This window comes from Struthio camelus, chromosome 16, assembly GCF_040807025.1.
Source record: "Struthio camelus isolate bStrCam1 chromosome 16, bStrCam1.hap1, whole genome shotgun sequence".
Taxonomy (NCBI): Eukaryota; Metazoa; Chordata; class Aves; order Struthioniformes; family Struthionidae; genus Struthio; species Struthio camelus.
Window position 1 is genome coordinate 14,658,623 of NC_090957.1, and position 22,952 is coordinate 14,681,574.

General features: G+C 50.8%; 1 protein-coding gene across 7 annotated transcripts in view; it reads right to left on the minus strand.

Annotated features, from left to right (window-relative positions):
- POR (cytochrome p450 oxidoreductase) overlaps positions 1–22,952 on the minus strand; it is a 37,827-nt gene extending 14,875 nt beyond the window's left edge. Inside the window, exons 1-2 of one of the 7 annotated variants that reach the window (XM_068909339.1) lie at positions 22,864–22,952; positions 5,797–5,989 (exon numbers count right to left, since the gene is read on the minus strand). In XM_068909339.1, the coding sequence (XP_068765440.1) occupies positions 5,797–5,989; positions 22,864–22,924 (254 nt within the window). In that variant the 5' untranslated portion in view covers positions 22,925–22,952. Of the gene's footprint in view, positions 1–495; positions 2,511–5,796; positions 5,990–6,154; positions 6,425–8,873; positions 8,980–15,926; positions 16,003–19,901; positions 20,109–21,236; positions 21,388–22,863 lie in introns of those variants that run through there. The other 6 variants (XM_068909342.1, XM_068909345.1, XM_068909340.1 and 3 more) reach the window with 6 other exon arrangements.

Consider the following 22,952-nt stretch of genomic DNA (forward strand, 5'->3'; position numbering starts at 1 on the left):
CTTAGGGTAACGTTTGTAACAGAGTTAGAGAAAGCAACGGGGGGAGCAAAGGGGATTAACACCATTGTTGAACCTAGCCTTCAGCTTGCACAGACTGCCCACCCTTGGTGAGAGCCCACAGCGCAAAGGACTCCCATGGCTCTCTTTCACTTTGATTCTGGGGCGTGGGGGGAATACTGACAGCTAAGCGAGGATATCCAAGTCTCCGGCTCAGTGAGCACCTTCAGAACGCTCCCAAGCCTATGGCTTTCCTCCCAAAAAGCACATGTATCTCCAGAGTGAGAATGCAGTCTAGGCATTGCACAAAAACTGCTCTCGCCCGAGCACCAACACCAGGATTTCTTTAGGAGCAGCCTGCCTTGAGCAAAGCCTCTCCCCCTTCCTTCTGCTCGTGCCCCGCAGGAGACACATACCCAGCTCCGCAGAGTTCGGGGCAGCAGGAGCGACCCTCCGAGTCGGAGCGACACCGTTCACCACTCAGGCGGATTAACTCACCTCGCCACGGCCGCCTCTTCTTGTGGCGCCGAGTACGCACATCCCATGGTCGGGGTAGGAAACCGCAGACAAAGAGTCCCAGGGCAGCCGTGTCTGTCTGCAAGGGGAGGTGTGTGGCAGGGGGGAATGATCTAACTTAGCTCTGGAGTAACACGCACATAGGCCTTTCCATTCGGCTCCTCTTGGGCATCAAAGCCAAACGTCAGCCTTTTGTTAAGGAGAAGAGAGCCTGCACAAAAGGTCCCAGCACAGGTCATAGCAGGAGCGGTCCAGTCCGCTCGGATCCTTGTCGCAAGGCTTTGGAAGTTACCGAGTGGAGCTGCGCAGTCCCGAGAAACTACAACATCTGGCAGTAGTGGCAGAAAGGAATTGGGAGTCAAGAATGAAACCTCCCAAGATCCCCCGCAGCACACTTCCCTCTCCCATCCGCGTGGAAAAGGGGGGACGGGACACAAAACCCTCCCCCAGCCTTGTTACCTTGGAAACTGTTTATATCACAGCTGCTTTTATATATATTCTTTAAAAAAGAAAAAAAAAGTCAATCCTGTAGCCGAATGAAACGATTCCAGACACTGCATGAGCAACATTATGGGTAACTATGGCAGTGCCATTACGGATGCAGCTTGAAGGAGTTTGTTCTCTTCAGGATCCTATTAAATTAAATTAGAGATGGTCTCGCGCTCTCTCTCTCTCTAGCACAGATGCAGGCAGCAAAGAGAGTTAATCAGGCTAAGAAGTTGGAGCGATTCCTGCAACAGGAAGCCCTATACGCACTAGGGAATGAATTTCTCTATAGCTGCAGAATAGAGATAAGCCCATTTCTGCCCCAAACAATGTTAAAAACAGAGGGGGGGAGGAGAAGGGAGGGGTTGACACCAAACATACCAATCAGTGTCTCACCCGGGTCTCTGGAGGGGAACAGTTTGTGCAACTCCAGAGCGGGGACACAAGAACAGAAAGAAATCTGTGATTGAGAAACACAGAGGAGGCACAGTCGAAGAATAAAAATAATTAGCACGTTCCCCAGTAATGCCACCAAGAGGCAAGCACAGTCGCCCCAGCCAGGGCTGCGTGGAGATCAAGAGCCGTCCTCTAATGACGTCTGCAGAGCAGGCCGTGGGAGAATGCTCCAGTGGTTTCAATTAAGTCTGAAAACAGTCAAAATGCAAGCGATCTTCAGACGGCAGTATCCCAGCCAGTCCCACATACAGATACATTACGCCAACACAGGTACACGACACTGCGAATGCATGAGACCTTTATATATGCTGAATTCTGCCTCTGCTCTCAAGGCTTCAGGCAGGACAACAGCTCCACTTCATGGCAAGGACAAGTGATCAGCAAGTGTCTGAGCTGTAGCTAAACCCAGAGACGCATTGCTGGGGTAAAACATGACTGTTCCCAGGCTGCATGGGCTGATGGGAGCCATGCAAAACAAATCCAACCCAGACGCCATCCAGAATACAGTCCTCGACTGTGCATCATTTCTTCCGTAATCAACAGCAGTTGTAACAGCAGCATTTTCTTTAGAGACACTGCTGAGCTGACTTGGCTGGCTGGCTACATCAAGGTACTGCTCAGTAGCAGCTCCCAGCGACTCCCAGGGGAGCACCGAGGTACCAGAGTTGGTCTCGGTGTTCGGATCGGAGACCCTGCTTGCATTCCTCCACTTGTAAGCAAACCCATTAAAGGAAGTGGCTATCGTAACACATCCAAATTGCTTTTCGTAACTTTTCTCCTCCCGATCTTTCAAAGCTGAAGTTGAAATTGAGGGCTCAAGTGACACAACAGAAGCCATCACCCATCGGACAAAGCGGTTCAGGACAGTTCGGCGAGTCAAGGCAGAGCTGCAGAGAAAGCGCTGAAGAAAAGCAACATCTCTTAAGATCAAGGCTCTCTGCTTCAGGCAGAGACAGTCCCAGCCGAAGGCTCTCTGTCTTCAGAGTCCTGTGACGTCTGAGCAGCTTCCCTGCCCTGCAGATGGACCTGCCCTCGCCTCCCCAGGAAATGACTTGCTCTCCAGCCAGCCAGGGCAGTTGCTGACAGTGTAATCCTGTATCTTGCTCATTCACAGCATTTGCTTGTTTACCAGCAAGGAAACCCCACCCCATACTCAAGGACAACAGGAGGGAAGGAAATCCAGATGCTGAACAGCCTTATTTTTCCCACTCATTTCTCTCCTAGTTCCAAGCGTCATAAAACAACACTGCAAAAGCTGCAGGAAGTCGCTGTCTCCATCCTTGATAACAAACATGCCGTCAGCTGCAGCCTTGGTGTACAGGTCCACTCTGCCCTCGCACTAGCTTACTATGATGACCACAGCAGTGCTGCAGCAGGCAATGGCAGGGTCAGGTTTATTGCATGGGAAAAACCCATTTCAAGGCCTCCTTTCCCTCTTTACCTGTAGCGTGCAAAGAACCACTGTCACTTCTTCAAAACACAGCATGCCAGACACAAAGCCTGGAACAACCTCAACTTTCCCACTTGGTTATTGGTGTCACAAGGTTCTGTCCTTCCACAGCGCCTTGACAGCAGCAGTTTGGCTGTGGCCAGTGCTCTCTGACATCCAGCTCCACAGAGGTGGCCACATGGACCCCACATGGGTCTAACACACAGGGTAGCCAGGTCTCACAAAGCCCTTGAGATAGCTCAAAGCCGCATTCTCAGCTAGGAGCCCACATGCCGAGGTCCCGCAGCAAGACAAGGCAGTAACAAACACCCAGGACGCTTAGCAAAGCTCTTCTGCAACACGACTTCTCTGCAAGGTCACAACAGTCTCCAGAAGAGCTGTATGCAATGAGTGGGGGCAGCCACAAGAACCTCTCCGAGAAAACCTCTGCCTTGGGTTGCGACCCAATCTCTCTGCTATTTCTCCAGCCAACTTCACCTCTCATCACTGTACAGCATGAGCAGCAGGCACAAAAGGGGGAGTATTTGATTGACTCAACAAATCAAATTCCCCAGATAAGGCAGAGAAGAACAGATGGACAGCGAGGCTACTGTCAGCTTGGACACAGGAATTCTGCCACAGGATACTGCAGCCAGGGACATTTCTTCCTTTTAAACAGCCCCCAGCCAGAAAATGTACTTTCTGTCCTCCCGCGATACCAGTGTGCACAGCCTGCTTCACGGCAGGCTGTTTGCACTGAGCTGCGTGCTACTCTTCCCCTTATCCAGGGATTTCACAACAGACCTGGAATCCCAGTCTTGCCTTCGAACAGAGGGCTCTGTCCCGTTGTCAGAGGAGAGAGTTACGATCAGTAAGAAAGAAGATGAGACCAAATCTGCTCCTTCTCAATTATGACCTAATGACACAACATCAGAGGACGAGCCCAGATAACTGAAAGCAGCCTAACGCACTAAGGTAGATACACAAGTCTGAGAACAGGTAACAGACCCACAACAACTTGCTGTGTTTGATTTAACTTGCTTTTACACACAGGGTAACAGAAGCATTGATCCCATGCTGAAATACCTTGGCCCGTGACCAAGTATCCTCATCTGACCAGTCTACGAACATTTCCTGCCACAGCTTCTTTCCACACCGGGCTGTAACCCTTGCATTCTTGAGTAAACACTTTGAAATGAAGGGCTGAGCAGAAGTACTTCTTGACATTTCTTAGTGGGTACTGCTCTGCCACATGGAGAAAGCCACTTCATGCAGGATGCCTTGCAGGTGCAACAGAATGTAAAATCGTGAACACATTGGGAGGAGCCAGCCATCAGTTCTCCCCTTTGTTTCCCCTCTACACTTCATGGCCAAACCACCAATACCTTCAGGACAAGCAGGGATCTACAGCAAATTTGCACTCTGTGTTACAAATACAGAGGATTCACCTTGGATGCAGTTACTACTGTAAAGGCCTAATACTGTGAGCGTGAGGAGCTGGGCTAAGGCTGAAGTAGCTGTGAGTCAGGCACCAGGATGGCCTTCTATCTGAGGGAAGTTTCATCTGCACAGGGAACAGATCCCAGCATACTGGCAGGAGAGAGAACGCGCAAAGCCAGCTCCCCCTCCAGCTTAAGGGGGATTCAAACCTCAGTTTAGTGTTCTTAACAATGCAAGGCACATTGCTACAGTAGGAAATACAAGGAACGCTCCTAAAAAGCACAGCAGAAAACTGATGTGAAATTCGGTATGGGCCTGAGACAAGGAACTGAGCACACCTAAATCTCTGCCAGCGCTGCTCATTCCTGGCTCCAATTGCTTGGCAGAAGACAGGGTAGAAACACGGACCTCTCCCATCACCAAATCCAACCTCTTGCTGCTACAGAGACCTGGCAAAGTCGAGCATGTTTCACAAGAGCTGCTCATGCCCAGGAATTGCTTTCTGGCTCCCGAAGCATTATTTCTTCTCTTCATAGCTAAGTGTAGATAAGATTCCTAGACGGGAAATCTGCTTAACAGCAAATCTACCTTTGTCCAGGTTTATTAAACACGACTTTTACCAGCCAAAGCAATCCCTAAGCATTTTGAAGTACAGTCAGGGGCTTTTAGAGCCTTTGCTTGCCTTGTTTGGGGAAGGCAAATTAATAATTTGAGTCAAGGCGTGAGGTAAGGTAGAACTGCAGCCCAGCTCTTCCACAGGGATTTCTGCATTGCAAGGTAAACAAGCAGTTCAAAAGAAACACGACGGGGGAGAAATGCACTTTGGGACTAAGTCCCCCCACCCGGTAAGCAAGCACAGCACCAATACCACTGATCTTCACAGAATCGAGGCTGGATGGCACCAGTAAAGCCACATCACAGGACGCAGTCATCTAACTACGTCTGTTAATGATTTCCCTAGATTATCCTGCAGCAAGACCTCACAGTGACCTTCCCTGGCACATGGAACACCATCCAGCTAAGCCACCCCTACGTCCCAGGCCCTGCACAGCTCCCTCCCACATGGCTGATTCTCTTCCTGGAGCCTCCAAGGACCCACCAGCAGCACAAAGTCTCAGGCAGGAGGAAGTCTTTAAATTCACACCAGCACCTGCAAGTGTCATCCATCTCTTGGGAAGGGTTAAAGTAATTTCTCGAATGGCAAGGCAAGAAAACTACTAACGAGTTAAGTGCTGCATTGTGCACAGATGCAGAGTGAAAGGCCAGTTATAGAAGTACCATCTAAATACTCAGAGATGGAAACCAGCTCTCCTCCTCCCAGGAGCCTGTGATCCCAGCCCCAGGGAGGAATGAGCCAGTACCAGCACTCTAGGAAGCCTGAATAGCACAGGAAAAGCAAGAGCAACTTTGTGGTCAGATGAGCAAGACTGAAAGTCACCCTCATTCCACATTGCTTCAAAGCTGTTACTTACACTGATTGGATTTTGGGGAGCTCAGGGATTTCTTCCTTTTTCTTGCGGAAGAAGAACCAGTAAGTAAAAAGCCCAGTGATAAGTGAGATGAGAAACACGTCAGTCATGCTGAAGAGAGGGTCTTGCTGGGCAGGGCTCTCTGGAGCAGAAACAGTTGGTTGCATGCCAGCATCCCCCATGACGGTCAGAGAACCTGCAAAGAAAAGTAAGTGAATGCTAGCAGTCACAAAAAGTCACAGAAGTTCAAAAGAGCACTAAGGGACCTTCAGACCAGACCCTTTACGCTGTAAGTTTATCCTAGGAGCACAAGTGAGCCCAACAGCTCCCAGTATTTTCAAGAAGGACTTTCACCACATACTGCGAGATCCTTCCATGCCCTGAGGTGTCGCACTGTCCCACCAAGCTTCTCCCGTCCCATTGCATCCATGCTGATCCATCAGAAGTGATTTCTGCTCTGCCTAGCTCGCACCATCTGAACAGCCCCTCCTTCCAACCAGGGAGCCCGATCCACCTTCTACCCGCACCTCTGGCGAAACTCAGCAGGACTCAAAGGGAGCTTTTAGAGGGCCCTGACCCATCATGAATTCCTCAGGGCGTTAGAAGGGGCAGAGGCCATTCTTCCTGCCGCTCCTCACACAGATCAGTGGCTTTCCTTCTCCAGTCTATGAGGCGATACAGCACCCCACACTTACTGCTGTGGTCATAAGCTGCGGAGGAGGATTGTGCACCCCCCACACTGCGGCATGGTGAGTATCCCCACATTAGGCTGTCACAACAACAAACTGCAAATATATCCGATTTACTATTGCCTCCTACCCCCCACCACACCCCTTCCACACCCTTCCCTAGTTTAACCTCTGTCCCCTTGAATACCCCTTGCTGGTATACGTGCATAGTTCACTTTTAATTTAATTGGTTCACTATTGCCTCCCATTCTCCATTTCTTCCACATCATAAGAGACATGAAGATAAACTCCTGAAGAGTAGATCTCAAAATGGCAACTGTCACCTCAGAAAGCGCTTCCAGGTTGTTTCTCATTTTTTACTCACGCACACCAGCCTGGAAGGACTAAGCACTCTCACAGTCAAACAAGTTCCCTGCACAGACCCAACCAGTGATGTCGTTTGTTCAGACATACTTTCACAGCAGCCCCACAAGGCAGGGCAACACTTTAGCTGCAATTCATCAGGGGGAAACCAAGGCAGAGTTCAAATGATTTGCCCGTGGCCATACCCATCGTCTGCGATAAAGCAAAGACTCACGCCTGGCCCTCTCAAGTCATATAGTAGCCCCGTGACCCTGCCCTTCCCCTCAGGAGCCACCCATCGCTCCCTCCCTTTCAGCTCCTTTGCCAAAGCTCTGAACTCTTCTGACCACAATCCAGATTAGAAGTTTATCTTCACAACATGCAAGGACATGCTCTGTCCAAGCAAACAGATAATTAACTCAAAACTTGATTCATAAGGGCAAAGTGACTCTTTCCTTGTACTTGGGCATCCGGCCAAAGCAGGAGACCATGGACATTTGAACTCGTACACAAAAAAATGACTCAGAGCTGTGGAAGTGCTATTCTAGAAGAAGGACATACCATGTAGCAGAGCAGCAAGAGGGGAGCTAACGTGTTCAGCACACTGGTGCTGGCCAGAGAAAAGCTTCTGGACAGCTTTCCGATGGGGGCTCAAAGAAAAGCAAACTTCAAGCTATGCCTGGGCTTAGAAAAACTTCTTGAAGTTTAAGATCATGTTAATGCATTCAGGAATCTGGAAGAAAAGGGAAGGCGATGCTTACAGAGCAGAAGGGAGTGCTAACGAGAGAGACTCAGTAAGGTCTTTAAGCCCACATGGGCTGCAGGGGAAGAGCCAGCTCTCAGAAGGAGAGGGCAAACGGAGAGGAAAAACATCAGTAAAGTTACTGCCTCTGAGCTTGTGATTTTTAGTATCCAGACAAGCCAGGAACGTTAATTCCTGCAGCTGCCCTCCAGAAGCATCTCGCAGACCTCCCTCTGGCTCAGGGTTTGGAGAGAGCAGAAGGAACAGACTCTCCTTTAGGCCACACTGTTCGCAAGAGCAGAGCCCCCCATTGCCAGGCGAGCCAGGGGCTGGACCAGGACTGCAGAGCCAAACACTGAGAAGCCGATCCCAGACCGCTTAGAATACCAGGCATGCCAAAGAATTCCTAACTTGCAACATCACAACCCAGGGCAGCAGTTGCTGTGGGGCATCTTGCCCAGGTGGAATTCAAGATCAGGTAATATTCAATAGCTCTCAGCTCATGGCAGTTTGTGCAGCTGAAATCTAGGTCTTCACTACAGCTCCTCATTTTCTCCTAAATTAATTCATGCAGCAGCTGTGGTTTTATTCCTCTCTCTTGCCCAGGTTATCTGCTTGCTGCTGCTCCTACCAAGGAAAAGCTCAACTCCTGAAAACCTAAGTACTGTGCTATTGGGTTACCAACACCAGGTATAAGGTAGCCCTTCTGCAGAGCACAGGGAGAAACCCAGAGCCATCTGGCAACGGCCACAGGTGGGCTCTCGAGTATTTCTGCAGCCCAGACAGATCTCAGCCCCACAAAGTTTCATTCAGCAAAGAACTTGGCAAGCAACCGTGCTACGAAAGGCACTATGCCACCACAACAGAGCTCCTCATTTGCCGTTTCAGTTCCCAGAGACGACACTCAGTTACAATTTGGAAGACAGCGTTAGTGATATGACTAACAGTAAGGTGCCTTGCTGATAGCGCCTTGCTGTTGCTGAACACCAAGATACCCGTTTCCTTGTACAACAGTCAGGTCACCCTGTTCTCCCTTCCTTGCAGACAGGCTTTCTGCTGTTGGATCTCAGAGCCAAGCAAGAGCTGGGCATTATTTCTGCACAGCTGTAGACTAAACTGTTTGGTAAAGCCTCCACACAGCTTAATTGCCAATAACGCAAAGCCCACAGCAGAGTCCCTCTCCTCCTCCGCATTTGGTTTCAGTAAATCACTGAGGAGCTGGTCAGCAACTAACACCAAGGGAACACTCTTCTCCTCCCTCCTTGATGCCACCCCATCTCATCTGTAGGAAGACTTCAGGCACAGACCTCCAGGCAGCCCATCTTCAAGTACAGTTTTGGTTCTTGCAGTCTCGCTCACCACTTCAGTTACTCTTCGTCTTACAGCAAGCAACCCGAGTGCTGCTGACTAAAGTCTCCCCTAGGGAACCTTGGTTACTGCATAATACACAGGACAGCCCCAATTTTTTTGCAAGAGGAGGTGGAGAAAGCAGGGCCCAAACATAAGCAGCAGGCTGTCTGGATAAACATCTCCAACACTGCAAGGGGTATTTTTTCAATGCCAGCCCAAGTCTCTTCCTTTGCCCAAAATACACTAGGGTGGCCAGTTTCACTCAAACCAAGCAGTGACAAACACCAGGAAGTTTATCCTGAAGGCTGGGTTCAAGTAATAGTGCCAGTCTTGTATCAGCTCTCCTTGACGGTACCTTTCTCGTGGCACAAGCCACACTAGAATTTCTGCTCTGGGATAAGGATGTCAGCATTGCCTTTTAGCGGAGAATCCAATGGAGCAGCAAGGAGAAGGTCTTAGAGAACAGCAGATCCAAAACAGAGAGGAGAGATTGCCTTAGCAGTTTAATCTACAACCAGCCTCAAGATTCTACCCTACATAATTCAGACATGAATATTACACTCATGGTGCGGGTGACAGCACAAGGCCATGATAAGCCTTTGCTCAGAGGAAGCCTTGAACAAACAAGGCTGATAGCAACCAGCCTGAGCCGGTTTTGGACAGGAGCTGCACTCAATTCAATCCCCTTCCCACCACCTCCTCCTTCTGAGCACCAAATCCGGCACTTGCAGCAGCCGAGTCCTAGAAAAGCTTCCTTGCATAGAGCGCAACAGCACTTCCTTGTAACAAGCCGCATGTGGAGGAGAGTTTCAAGCTAGGCATCTTCACAAGCAGCTGCCAGCTGTGGGGTGGAACATGCAGGCTGCTTATGCCTGGCCTCACAGCAACTCACCTCCTAGCTCCAGATAGCTCAGCTATGGATATTAGCCAACTTCCCTTGCAAGAGAACAAGTTCATGGGCTAATCAGCAAGGCCAGGACATCTCCAGCAGCAATTCATTGCCACGTCCAAAGGAGCAGAGCTTCTGGCCTCCCACAGCAGAGGAGACAGACAGCAAACGTGAGGCGTTTTGCTTTTTCAGACCTCCCAGAGGTAGTTTGCTCTCCGAGGCAGTTGAGGAACAGAGCAGTACCTTGGCAGGAGGCATCCTCAGGAGGCAGCGTTTCAGGAATGCAGCATGGACAGACACGGGGGGGGGGGGAAGAAAGACACCCTATCTCCTGGCCTTCACCGCACTGCAACCCCCTGGCGCTTCAAGGGGAACCCTACAGCTGCTGCAACAGCTGGACCACCCGCTCGCATGCCCAACCCCATCGCCAGAGGGAAGAGCGCCATTTCTAGACGCTTATAAGTCCAGCGCTCAGACCAAAGAGCCTTGTTTTAGCAAGGGGGAATCAAAGCCTCCACTCTGCATTCACAAATCTCCACAGCATAAAGGTCACACACGGCCCTCTAACCCCAGAAGGAAACAGTCATCCTCTAGAGATGGAATCAAAGTCACAAGACTGCTTCAGTTTGGATGATCGCCTCCATCTGGTCCTGGACATTATGATTCAGTTATCAGAGTCCTATAACCTAGTTACAGGTTTTTGTTTTTTCTCTCCCTTCACTATGTCCCCTCCCTTAGAAAGGATTTGCTTACATGTAGCAAAAGAAATGCAAAGTATGTGGAATTAGATTCCACACATCAATTTTAAAAGGTTGTTATAACCCAGAAACTCCTTCTCTAACTCACTTCAGCTAGCACGGTAAGATTATTCCTCAATTCATCTCAATCTTACCTAGTTGGCTGTAACAATTACTTTCCAGACTTTCAAAGCAATTCATTTTCAACTGCATATCCTTCTCCAACTGCCAGTGAAGGGTAACCTGACTCTTATTTAGAATTTAGCTATGAAATCCTGCAGTCTCTGGAAGGACCTTTATAGAACCAGTTAGCTTGTTTTTAAAAAAGGAAAAAAAAATGTATGAGGCAGAAGTGGAAAATCCCTAACACAAGTAGTTACTTTATCCCCAGTGTTTGTTGTACCTTCAATCAAGATAAGACAAGCACTGCATTTTCCTCACTTTTTTTTTGTATCATGGTTCCAGTTCCTGATCCTTGTTTATGCACACAGTATCTGCTGAAAAAGCAATCAATCAGTTTCAGATGAAATGTGAGGCATATATGTTGCACAGAAAAGTCATAACACTATGAAAGATTGCCATCAGGCAATGCTGTACTTTTTAAGCACAGCTTCTGAGTCTTTCAATGTAGCTTCTGAGGCTGAAACTTTGCTTGACATACAGCAGCTCCTGATCATTCGAAGCATTGGGGAACCTCTCTGCACATCTTTATGCTACCAGACAGACGCATTTCTTTTTTATATTAAAAAACATATTTCTAACTCTAATGCACAGCCTTGAAGCAAACTTCAATATTTGTCAGTGCCAGGCATCCTCAATCCTAACAAATTTCCACATAGACTGAAGGCACTATCACATCACAGAGTTAATATAGAATTAAAATGTACATAAAAATGTTATTATAAACAAAAGAAGATTGAACGGGAAGTACCCTAAAACACAAGCAGTCAGCAACCCAAAGAGGTCTATTCTTCTCTCTTGCACAGAAGTCGTGGTGGCAATGGGAGATAACGCAGCAGAAGCCCCCAAAAGCCCCTTCAGCTCCAACTGGCAGGCACAGTGTCAAAGTCATAGCTTATGGCCCAGAGGTCTCCCTTTCTGCCTAATGTAAGGATGTTTCTGTAAGTCACAGATGGTTTGTAGTATCTTCTAGGGGCCAAGAAAACTCGGCTCTGTAGCCAACTTGATGATTTGTGCAGGAAGCTGGCTCTTCATGAACTTAAGGCAGCCTTTTATTTATACAGTGTTTGAGATGCATTTCAAGCATCTCGGGACAAATTGGCTTCCCAGTTACACACCAGCATTGGGGCCTGTGACCCTCGCTCCAACAGCCAGCGACCAAGCTCCAGCTTGACTCTCCTCTGAACTGTGCCGTTACGAACACGCCGTAGCCCGCTGATGACAGTTCTGCTCACGTGAGAGAGAAAAGAGAAGGAGGGCTGCTGACCAAGCACAGCCTCATGCAGCCATCCTGAGCTGTTAACCACTCTCTGATAACCGTCTCCACATATTTCAGAGATGGCCTGGCTCTTGGTTCCTGTCCAAGCACAAGGATCACACTGGCCAGCTGATTAGGGCATGCATTACCACTGAGCCCACACATTCAGCTCAACGAGGTAGAGATAGCTTCTCCAGATCCCTGCACACCCATGCTGCGATACGCACAAGTCCTGCTGCACCTCAACCTTCTGTGCACAGCCCAGTGCGGCAGAGTGGCTGCGCTCCCACCTTCCAGGCTCCTCAGCTTTTATTTGTGCAACCAGCTGAACTATTTAGAGTTTTCAAAACTGGAACTGAGCGGCAGCAGCGCCCTTTGGACACTCAGAGATGAAATAAATGCAGGAGCTGCAGGCAGAGGCTCTATTTTGCAATATGCACACATTAAAATCTGCTACTGCCGAGTTAAATGAGGAACTGAGAGTTACACAAGCGCACGTGACATCAGTAGTCACCATCCACCTGATGCTCACGCAGGGGCTCCCAGAGGCAGGCATCATTCAGACAGAGCTCAGCATGGACCGCCAGCCAAGCCTTACCTAGCCTGCAGCAAGGTCCAAATGGTCTCAGCTAATGGCTAGCAGGGACACCAGGTGGCTGGTTTAAAGCCAAACCTTGCCTCCAGGAATGAGCTCACTGCGTGCACCTCTCAGCAGTACAGTCACGCTGCCAGCACGAGCCCTGGAGTACCAACACCTTCCCTGCTAGTCAGCCCATTCAAATCCAGCGAGGACCCTTACCAAATGACTGCTTTCCAGTCTCTTGTAAATAGGAACCCAGACAAGTCACCACAGCATTTAACAGCAAAACACACTCAGAAGGCTGCCAGCTCTTTCAGACTGGCTTTCTCCATGTTAGGCTTCCAGTAAAAGCCCCACACAGCTGTGCCAGAGAGAGAAGGGAACAAACGAGCATTGCTGAGAGATGACTTGGCAGAACACTGCTCTCTCGCTCTCTGCAGCTACACGATGACCCTTGTGTTACTGACTCAGCACATTAACTGCACTAATAAGAAAAATAAAAAAAATAAAAGCAGAAACACAGCTGTCATGATTACTTACCCTGGAAGCTCTGCAAGAGCCACTTTTCTGACTGAGAAAGACCAATCTTAACTCCCTACATGCATGTAGTCACGTATCACCAGGCACCCCTTCCCCACCACACATGCTTGGCCTTCCCTGGGGAACACCCCTTCTCTCTTGTGCTGACCATTTTTCTATGGGACCATGGCATGGCACAGATCAAGGAAGCAGTCAGTCTTGAGAAGAAGCCTTCAAGCAAAAAAAAAGGCTGTTTTAAATCAGAGATCAATTCCTTGCACTGGTATCACGGCACAGCCAAAAGACAGTCTCAGGACAGAGAGGAAGAACACTGCATGGAAACGAGCAGCCAAAGCTCATGGAAACGCAAGCTGACATTCCTTCTGTTTGTACCTCACTGACCTGCAGGCTGAACTTGAGAAACAAGAGCAAAATGGTAAGGTTGTAAATAGAAGTCAACCTAAAAAAAAACAATTAAAACACCTGGGAGGAAGAAAAATAACAGCTTAGCACATATCAACAACCATCTCACAGGAGATGCATAGTCCCATGGTATCTGCAAAGTTTTCATAGAAAAAGCTTTTCAAAAGCTCACACACATGACAGCACGGGGAAGTCGCAGAAGGCCCCTGCCACCCCATACAGCAGTGGGAGAGAACTTGCTTACAAACAGGAATACAATCTTGTGACAGGAAAAGGGTTTCTTCTTTCACCTACTGATGTTACAAGATAGGTGGGTTTCTAAAGCACATCAGAAAGAGAAGCCCCCAGACACGAGCCTACCAGGAAGGAGAAGAGTCAGCAGCAAAAGAAATAGAGTAGGTTTGTGGTGGAGACGATATTTATGCTCAGACTGCTGTGCCTGATCTCTTCTGACTCCCTTTTCTCGCCCACCACAGTGAAGATTTTTTCTTCCTGCCAGCATGCAGTACTAGGCCAGGAGAGCTTCGGGGGCAAGCTTTATCTTCTCTCATACCTGTTCTCATATGAATACAACTGATTAGAAGACAAAATTTCATTTACACCAGCCTGGACTAGTTATTGGCCTCAGTGACTCTCAAAGTTGTTGCTGTCGTTTTTTTTTTTTTTTTAACCCCTTTTTATTAAAAGGGGATCTGGCAAGAAAAGCGGTCCTCTCCAAAACAAAAGCAGATCACTAACACTGGAGTTCAGATCCAGGTGACTCAACGTTGCCCTTTGACAGCCTTTGGATTAGCTATTTCTCTGCAGCTCTGCTGTCCTGAGATCACACTTCCCCTCATTAAAAGGCCTTCAATCTGGCCAAATGAGCAGCTCTGCTTGGGTTGGTCTGCACAGGCTCTCTGCGGCATTGGCTTCCCTACACTGTTTCAGGTGGGTTTGCTCTACAGGCAAAACCCTCACCTTCATCAGCTCCTACATACTGGTACTGAGGAAAGAAGGCACAGCAGGAAGCCTGCCTTGCCCCGTCAGCCTCGGTTTGAACATCTGAGTTGATACTTACTGTGAAATAGGGATACCACTCTATACTGCAAGCCAAACGCGTGTTTTCATCATTGCAACGATGTAATTGGTGGTCCAGGCCCAACTTCCACCAGCGTTTCAGATGACAGGGTTTGGTTTTCTCTGTATATGAAGGCTCGCTCACTGTTCCTAGCACTTTCGTACCACTTTTTACTCAAGTATTTTAACAATCCTAGCAAGTCCCACAATTTCCTATTAACCACAATCAGCCCAACAAAGAAGGATGTCGAGCAGCAAAGCCTTGTTTTCTTACACAACCAGGAAAGTGCTTCTCTTCCATGGGAGCCTCAGCATTTCCAGCAGCTCAGAAACACTAATCTAAACAGAGGACTTGGCTGCAGAAACACCTTGAGCAGGGGTAAGAAACAGTCACACAACGCAAAGCTGGTTTTTTTGGTGAGCCCCAAGAAATTACTCTCTCCACGCAAGGTCTCTTCTAATCAGGCCTTGACACAACAGTTCAGAGACTGGCAAAATTTCTATTTTAGGCATGAGAAAGAAGCAGAACGTCCCATCAGTCAGTCTGGAGCCAGAAACGCTGCACATTTGAGCTTTTGCTGTCACATTGGGATTTTTTTCTGGCCCACAGGCATCATTCAAGGACAGCAGAATGGCTGTAAATGCAAGGAAGGAACAACAACAAGGGGAATGGTTTTACCGAGGCAGGAGGCAACTCTACTCTGTGGGTGTGCCAAGGTAGGACTATGCAGTGAGCCCATTACGCTGAACAAAAGGATTTAAGGCATTATCCAACACAAATCAATTCAAACTTGCCAAGCTGTCTTAAGAGAAAGCAACCCAGAACTACTTAATTCCACAAGCTTCCCTTCACCAGGGAAAAGTCCTTTTCTCAACCTCTAAACAAGAGGTGAGGCACCTCACCATCTTAGATGCTTAAACACCTACCTGCACGCAGATTAGCATGAGCTAGAACAGAAAAACAAAGTGCTCAAATTTACAGAGTAAACAAAATCTGAGAATGGCAGGTAAGCTGAACTCCTCTGCTAAGTAATACTGTTCATTCGCTTTCCTTCCCAGAGAGGGACAAATTCAGAGCATCATGCTACAGGCACAGTTTGAAAGGGGAATGGGGTCACAACACTGCTAACATGTAGATGTCAAGGCTTCAGGGATTCAGATTGCCCTTTTGCCAACTACCATGGGCACCATCCAGTCAAACCAACTACTCAGAGTTATGCCGCAAAGTCTCCTGAGCAACCCTTCAACCCATGTATTTTACATGGGTCAGGTCCTGCTGGTTGAAGATGCTTTTTGGGATCAAAAGGAGACTGCTAACAAATCTCATATTCCCTTCTGAAAGTGTTTTACCCAACGCTGTCATACCTGTAGCAACAGCTCCAAGTCCTGTGAAAACTGTCCTCCTCCAAACTGGCAGTTTGTGCATCCGTGCCCATGGGAACGGGCGTGAGTACCCGCTGGTCCTGCTGCAATCACATCTCCCTTTGCTGATGATGTTCACTGCCTACTCACGCAGCCAGGAGGAAAGGAAGCTGGTCGAGGTGCCCTCACTATCAACTCTCCAGCTACAGGTCAGAAGCAGACAGGGCCGACTTTACTGCCCGACTGCAAGCTGAACTGCAGAGTCTGAAGGATCTGTGGGACTCCATTGCAGCTCAGAGGCATCACCCTACCCAAAAAGCTCATGTTCCCATGACAGAAGCACATGCCCAGCTGCTCAGCCACCTCTGTTGGATGATGGTTTATGTGACAAGCTGTGGTTTTGTCTGCGGCTACTACAGGGAGGGGAGCACTACAGAAGGGGTTGGTAGCCACAGACTTTAATCTCTTCCACCACAAAGTGTTTGGATGGCAAAACTCCTGGCACTGCTCATTTGCAAGGTTTCCTTTGAAACTAACAGCTGAATAGTGTCAGAGGGACATGGTTAAATAGATCCTGAAAAGATTTAAGAACTGTAGACACCTCTGATTGGAATAGTATGTTTGGTGGATTTTTTAATAAACCCAGGAGGCATTTGTACAGAATCAGAGCATCTTGTATTTATAAGGTAGCTTTCATTCAAGGACACGGAAGCAGTTTAGATATTACATGCTTGTCTCCCACATTGCTGTAAGGGAAGCAGATGTTACTGCACAATCCTTACGTACGATACCACGTCACTGTAAACCACGTGGTAAGTCACCAAGAGCTGTCCTCCAAGTCACAGGCCTGGGCTTTGCACCAGGCTATTCTATTAAAAGCATGCACAGTCACCCTATGAACACTCATCTGCTAAAGGTGAGGCAATCTGAGCTTTATTTTGCTTTTTTAAAAGCCTGTGAAGCCAGGGGAACTACCAAGCTCAGTCCTCCGCAATCACACACAACCACATACCAAGCAGGAAGTCCATATAGAGCCCATATCAGCTCTGCACCCTAAATAGATGTCTCTGAACCTGATACGGGATACGAGGCTCCCAGGACAACACACACAAGTCAGGTAGAGAATGAGCAGGGTCAAAAGCACATTCAGTGCTGTGGCTCCTGCAGCAGTGGAAGAGTCACCAGACAATCCCGGGAAGGGGACAAAGCTACAGGACAAGCAAGGAGGCAGCCTCAAAACACCTCCAGGGAAACGTTCCCCAAGCCCTAAACGGAGGGTATGATAACCCAGAGGATGAAAGGGAGATCGTGAGGTGCAAGAACTGCAGCTCTCCAACTCTGCACTTCCACCCTAATGAGGTCAACATAAGTAGAAGATATTTGATGCTATTTTTCTTTCCCATTATAAGATTAAGTTGCTTCTCTTACCTCAAGCAGTTATGCGTGCCGCTGTGTTGCGCCATCAGGACTTGCACAATCCTCACAGGCATTTTATCAGCCTGCTACTCCAAAGCTCAGAGTTAGCAGAGCCGAGAGATGCTAGCAACCACCCGTGAAAGCAAGTCAAGAGATGCATTTCACAAGCAACCACGCAGCAAGATCCAGTGGGCTTGCCAACGTGGCAAAGACAGATCTACCAACTCCCTAGGCTGGTTACTAAACCTTCACAGAAAACTTGCACGTGCACAGCCAGAGCCCAATTTCCCAAGGAGAAAATCTAACTCCATCTTTAACTCTGAACCCCGCAATCTCCTAGACCAAGAATGCAAAGGACAGTTAGTCCATAATTCTACTCGATTCCACTGCAAGGGGCCCCAAGAACAATTCTGAAAGATAACTGGAGGCATGAAAGTGGTTGAAAACTAATCAAGAACATTATTATAATCTGCTACCAGAGTGCAAGTTCATTTACCCTTTGGACTTGCGACCTTAGAGAAGCTGCCAGCATTACGAGCACTTCTCTTCTCCTCATTGCAGATTCTGTGACTGATCAGCAGCGCACAACTGATTGTAATGTTTACTTGGGGAGGAGCAGCAAAAGACTATGAACAGCCTGTAATTATTTGCTGTTATATGAAATTTCAGACTCCATAACAACCACCTTTGCAGAGGTACACCTGTCACTGCGCGGCTTGCGACTCACTCTTCACAATAGCGTGTATAAAAGTAATCTTACCACTTATATTAAATGATCACATTGTGAAAACAACTTTTGTAAGTTTTAAGAACGGTGTTTTTAAAGGTAAGAGAGCCTACAACAGGAAACAGAACAAAGTTCAGTGTCAGCAGAGGTAGCTGTCAGAGGGTTTTCTTTTATACAAGAAAAAAGAGATGGGGAGAAAATCAGGAGCGCTGACCTGAGCAGGGTAGCCTTTTGCCTAGCCCTTCAAGACTGAGCAAACACGTTATCTTTGCTGCCTCACAACAGCCAAAGGAGAGCACAAACATCAAATGGCTTTGAGTCGGGATGTGGTTCCACGTGCCGCTTTTGCTGTGGGGGGAACCAGGTAAGGCAGCTTTCACTGCCAAGGCCCGTCAGCTCTTCCTGCCAGGTGCCACCCACCCTCCCAAAATCCCACTTGCTGCACAGCAGCTCCTACTACCTGCAACACTCAAAAGAAACAGGCTGCCATGCACCAGCTGCTCCCAAAGTAAGCACTGAAGGGCCACCAAACTGGAGCAGAAGGGCGGCAGGCAGCACGGAAAACCTCCTCTTTACTGGCTCTGCCACCACCCAAAGGGCAGGTCAGGATTATGCTCTCACCCCCACGCACACCTGAGCAAACGCGCAACATGAAGGGTCACGCAAGACCACAAAAGGAGTTTTGACCTTACACCCCTGTGGAGCTCCCCCATTGCTCTGGAGGGGAGGGGGGAAAAAAAAGTGGCAGAAACCATGAAGTTGCTCAATCAGAAGGCACCACCCCAGATTACTGACTGAATGAGAGACAACTGAGAATGACGACAGAGCAAAAGATTTTGCTCTGTCACAACTAGAGCAGGACTAATTAAGCTAGCAGTGTGACACCAGCTCCTCCTCCCTGCCCACTCTTCAGCTTACTCTCCAAGGCTTTTACAGTGGAAGCTTAAAAGAAAGTGCTCACTTGTGTCAGGCTTTTTGTTGTAGCACTGGTTCCCTCCCAGCCTTTCCCGTTCATTATGGAAAAGGGGTTGCAAGTACAGTTCACACGCACCATCCAGCTCACGTGCAACACATGAGGTTCTCCAAACAGCTTCAAATCGAGACATTCTTTATGGAGTGCACCATTTTGCATTAAGAGCAATCAATCTGTTGTCCCAAAGAAGGGTTCTTTCACCCTTCTTTGGGACAACAAATCCAGCAAACAACATACCTGAAGGAAAACCGAGAGGCCTGTTTGGAAAAACGTTAGGTTCTGCAGAAGAAAGGCCCAGCTCGCCAGTCCTTCCCCAGCAAAACAGCGTTTTCCTCACCTGCAGCAGATTGGCCCATAAGCCTGCTTTGCCTGCGCACAAAAGCTCATCAGGATTTGTCAAAGAACAGCAGAAATAACACAACAAGGCCCATTCCGCCCTTCCTGGCAGGAGGGCTGGGTACATCTGGGCAGCCCACTGAACACAGCTCTGCCAGCTAACGAAAAGCATGCTGCTCCAGGTTGTTCCGCACGGAGCCTAAAGCACTGCGGAAGGAGAGGGGCCCGGTCAATATACGCCTTGTTTCAATTCCACAGTTTAGTAACAGAGACCTGATGCTTCTTTGTGCCTCTCAACTAGGTATGTGGGGGTTTTGTTTTGTTTTTTTAAAGCCACAAATACAACGCCGCTTCAGTGATCCAGCCCAACTCAGATTAGGCAACAAAACCAAGTGACCCCTCTTCCCTAAATGCACCCCACCAAGCATTATTATTTCTTTTAATATTCTATCAGTCAATCCGTGGCAAGGCTGCGCTAGACACCAGCAGACCAAAGCACGCCCCAAGCCACACAGGCTGCACTTACTCCTCCTGGTAAGACGAATTCCTAAGAATCAATTCCATTTTGATGACTAACTCCCAACACCGTGGTCCAGGTGTTTTCGCTCCCTCTAGCTTCAGTATTCCCAAACAGGGGATTTTCCGTTATTTCTCTTTCATAAGCATAATCCCTAAAGTCATAACTTTCCTCTCCAAAGCCTTCCAGCAAAGACTGTGGCTAACAGTCTTCCAACTCCCCAAAGTTTATAAGAAAAAAGTGATTAATCACACACCCTGCCTGTGGGAGGAACGACAGCAAACCAGCCCAGCTTGCAGAAGAACTGTAAAGTGCTGGAAGAGGAAGTTCACCGAACAAGTGACAGGCTGGGACAGTAGAGGTGTTCATGAGGCAAAAAGGAGGCGAATTTGGACAGGGCAGCCCGTCTGGGCTGCAGCGAGGCTCTCTGACGACCCAAACCTTCTGTGTTGGGAAAACGAGGCAGGGCCGACATCGCCCTGAGAGCATCTCCCTCCCGAGAGCCCTGACCTCAACACAGCTGCATGCCCAGCAGCTGCCGGAGGACAGCGATGGGGACCTGCCACCGTCACCTCTCCAAGAGCCCCCCTGGCTCAAAGACGGGGCAATGTTCCTCGCCGTGCCTCTCTGCACCACCAGCTTCCCAGCACCTGCAGGCACCGGGAGCACAAGGGAACACGGAGGTCACCTCTCCCACACCACAGTCCCTCAGCGGCACTGGCGGACACGTGGGGCTCAGGGTGGCCGGCGTGGACTGACACGCTGGGCAACAGGGCCAGGAACCGGCCTGCGAGTCGCAGCGCTCGCCTCGGGCACCACTTCCACTGCCCCATGGTGAGGGACCCAGGCGTCCAGGCCCTGGCACCCCCCACTCCACAACCCAAGCACGTTAGAGGACCCAGTTACCCCCCCCCCCCAGCAGAGCCCGGCCGTCCCAGTGCCCCTGTAAGCACAGCTGTCTCCATCCTCCATCTCAGAAAACCCAGGTGTCCCAGCCGCCCCGCCAAAAAACTCAGAAGAGACCCAGGCGTCCTCCTCCCCCCAAGCTATAAAACACCCAGGCGTCCCAGTCCCCCCCTCCAATAAATCACAAGAGACCCAAGCGCCCCTGCCCCCCCCAAACCCAAGGGACCCAATTATCCCGACACTCCCTCTTCACAAGGGGCGTCCGATACCCCCCCCACAAGGGACCCGGGCGTCCGATACCCCCCCCCACAAGGGGCCCCGGCGTCCCGGCTCCACGCTCCAGCCCGGGCGCCTCGGCCTTACCGCCCCCCCGAGAGCCAGGCGCCCCCAGGCCCCGCCGCCCCAGCCCGGCCCCGCGCCCCGCCGCCCGGCCCTCACCCCTCGGCGGCCCCCAGCAGTCCGGCCCCTCCGCCACCACCCGAGGCTCGCGGCGGCGCCCCGCAGCCCCGGCGCGGCCGGCACGTAGGGCGGCTCGCACCACGCGAGGATACGCGCGGGGGGAGAGGGGGCCGTACCCCGCCCCCGCCGCCCCGCCAAAGGGCCGCGCGTGCGCGTGCGCGCGCTGCCGGAGACTCCCCCCCCCCACGCCGCGGCGCGGTTGGTACGGCCCACGCCGAGCCTCGTCGGGGGGGGGCTCTTAAAGAGACAGGAGCAGCGGTGCTGGGTGGGGGGGGCTGGAGGAGGGGGTCAGGGCCGAGGGGTCAAAGCGGGGGTGATGGGCGCCAGGGGTCAGAGGTCAAGTTGGGGTGTCGGGGTGGGTCAGGAGCCGGGGGTCAAGGATTAGGGTCACGAGAGGATACCGGGGGTCAGGGGTCAAGGTGGTGCTGGGGGTCAGGGATTGGGGCTGGGGGCACGAGGGCACAGGCTGGGGGGGCTGGGGAAGGATGAGGCCTGGTGGTGCTCGGGGCTCCCTCCGCCGGGGTCCCGCTGCCAGGGGGCTTCGCCTCCGCCCGGGGGCCGAGCCGGGGTGCCGCGGCCGGAGCCCCGGGAGGGTGCTGGCCCCTCGCGGCCGAGTTCGCGGCCCCGCCGCCGTGGCTCTGCTGACGCCCACGCCACTGTCACCACCGTCCTTGGGGAAGGTGCGAAGTCTGCGTGGGGCAGGCGAGGGCACAAACCCGGAAAGCACCCTGGCTTGGGCAGCGATGGCCCCCACCGCCGCGGCCCGCCTCCGGGACGCCCCCGTCTTGCAACGCTAGCTGAACGGAGGACTTTGATTTCCAGGGCTGCTCGCGCATCGCTGAAGCACGTGGCGGCGGTGGCGGCTCTGGGAATCAGCAGCCATTGCAGTCAGCCCACGTCCCGAAACTGAGGAAACCGAGCCCAGCCCAGCCACCGGGACCTGCTTGGTCGGTGCGTTGCACCTGCACGCTTTTCCCCCCCGGGGCATGCGCAGGCTCGCAGCTTCACCCTGTTTCTCATCTCTTGCTAATCCCCAGCAAAGGCTGGGGCTGAGCTTCTGGCCATGGCACCTCGGTGGGGCTGGCGGACAAGCTGGGACAGCCACGGCCAGCAGCACCCTGGCCCAGGCAAAGCTGATCTGCTCTTCCGTGCCGGAAGCCAGCCGGCACCAGGAATCCCGGCCAGGCTCCTGGGCTGCATTCCCATGCGCTGGCCTCAGGGCCATCCTGCCTCTGCGGCCCCCGGGCTGTCAATGCGCAGCCCTCGGGGCAGCCATGCCACCCAGGCACTGCCACCGCTTCTTTCTTTTCCTCGTTGGCTTCTGCCAGGCCTGCCCATGGCTGGGGACAGGCAGGGAGAGGTCCCCGGATGGTCGCCCACGCTCGGCCCTAGCACCGAGGTCACGTCGCTGCACCAGACCGGCCAGCTCAGCTTCCAGCGCTCGTCCCCTAGGAGCCGGAGCGTGGCCTGGGCACCGTCTTGCCCCGGGAAGGCTGTGCGCAGCCCGCAGTGACCCTCGTCACCACGCAGGGACCAGCCGGGGCAACCGAAGGGGCTTCCTGATGTCACCTCTGCAACCTGCTCCTGGTACAGATGCAATCCTTACCTTTAGCACAGTGGCAGTTCCATGGAGAGTGCATGAAAGGACAAACCTTAAGAGACAGCATGTTCCAGAGAGGGAGTCCATCCCAGGCT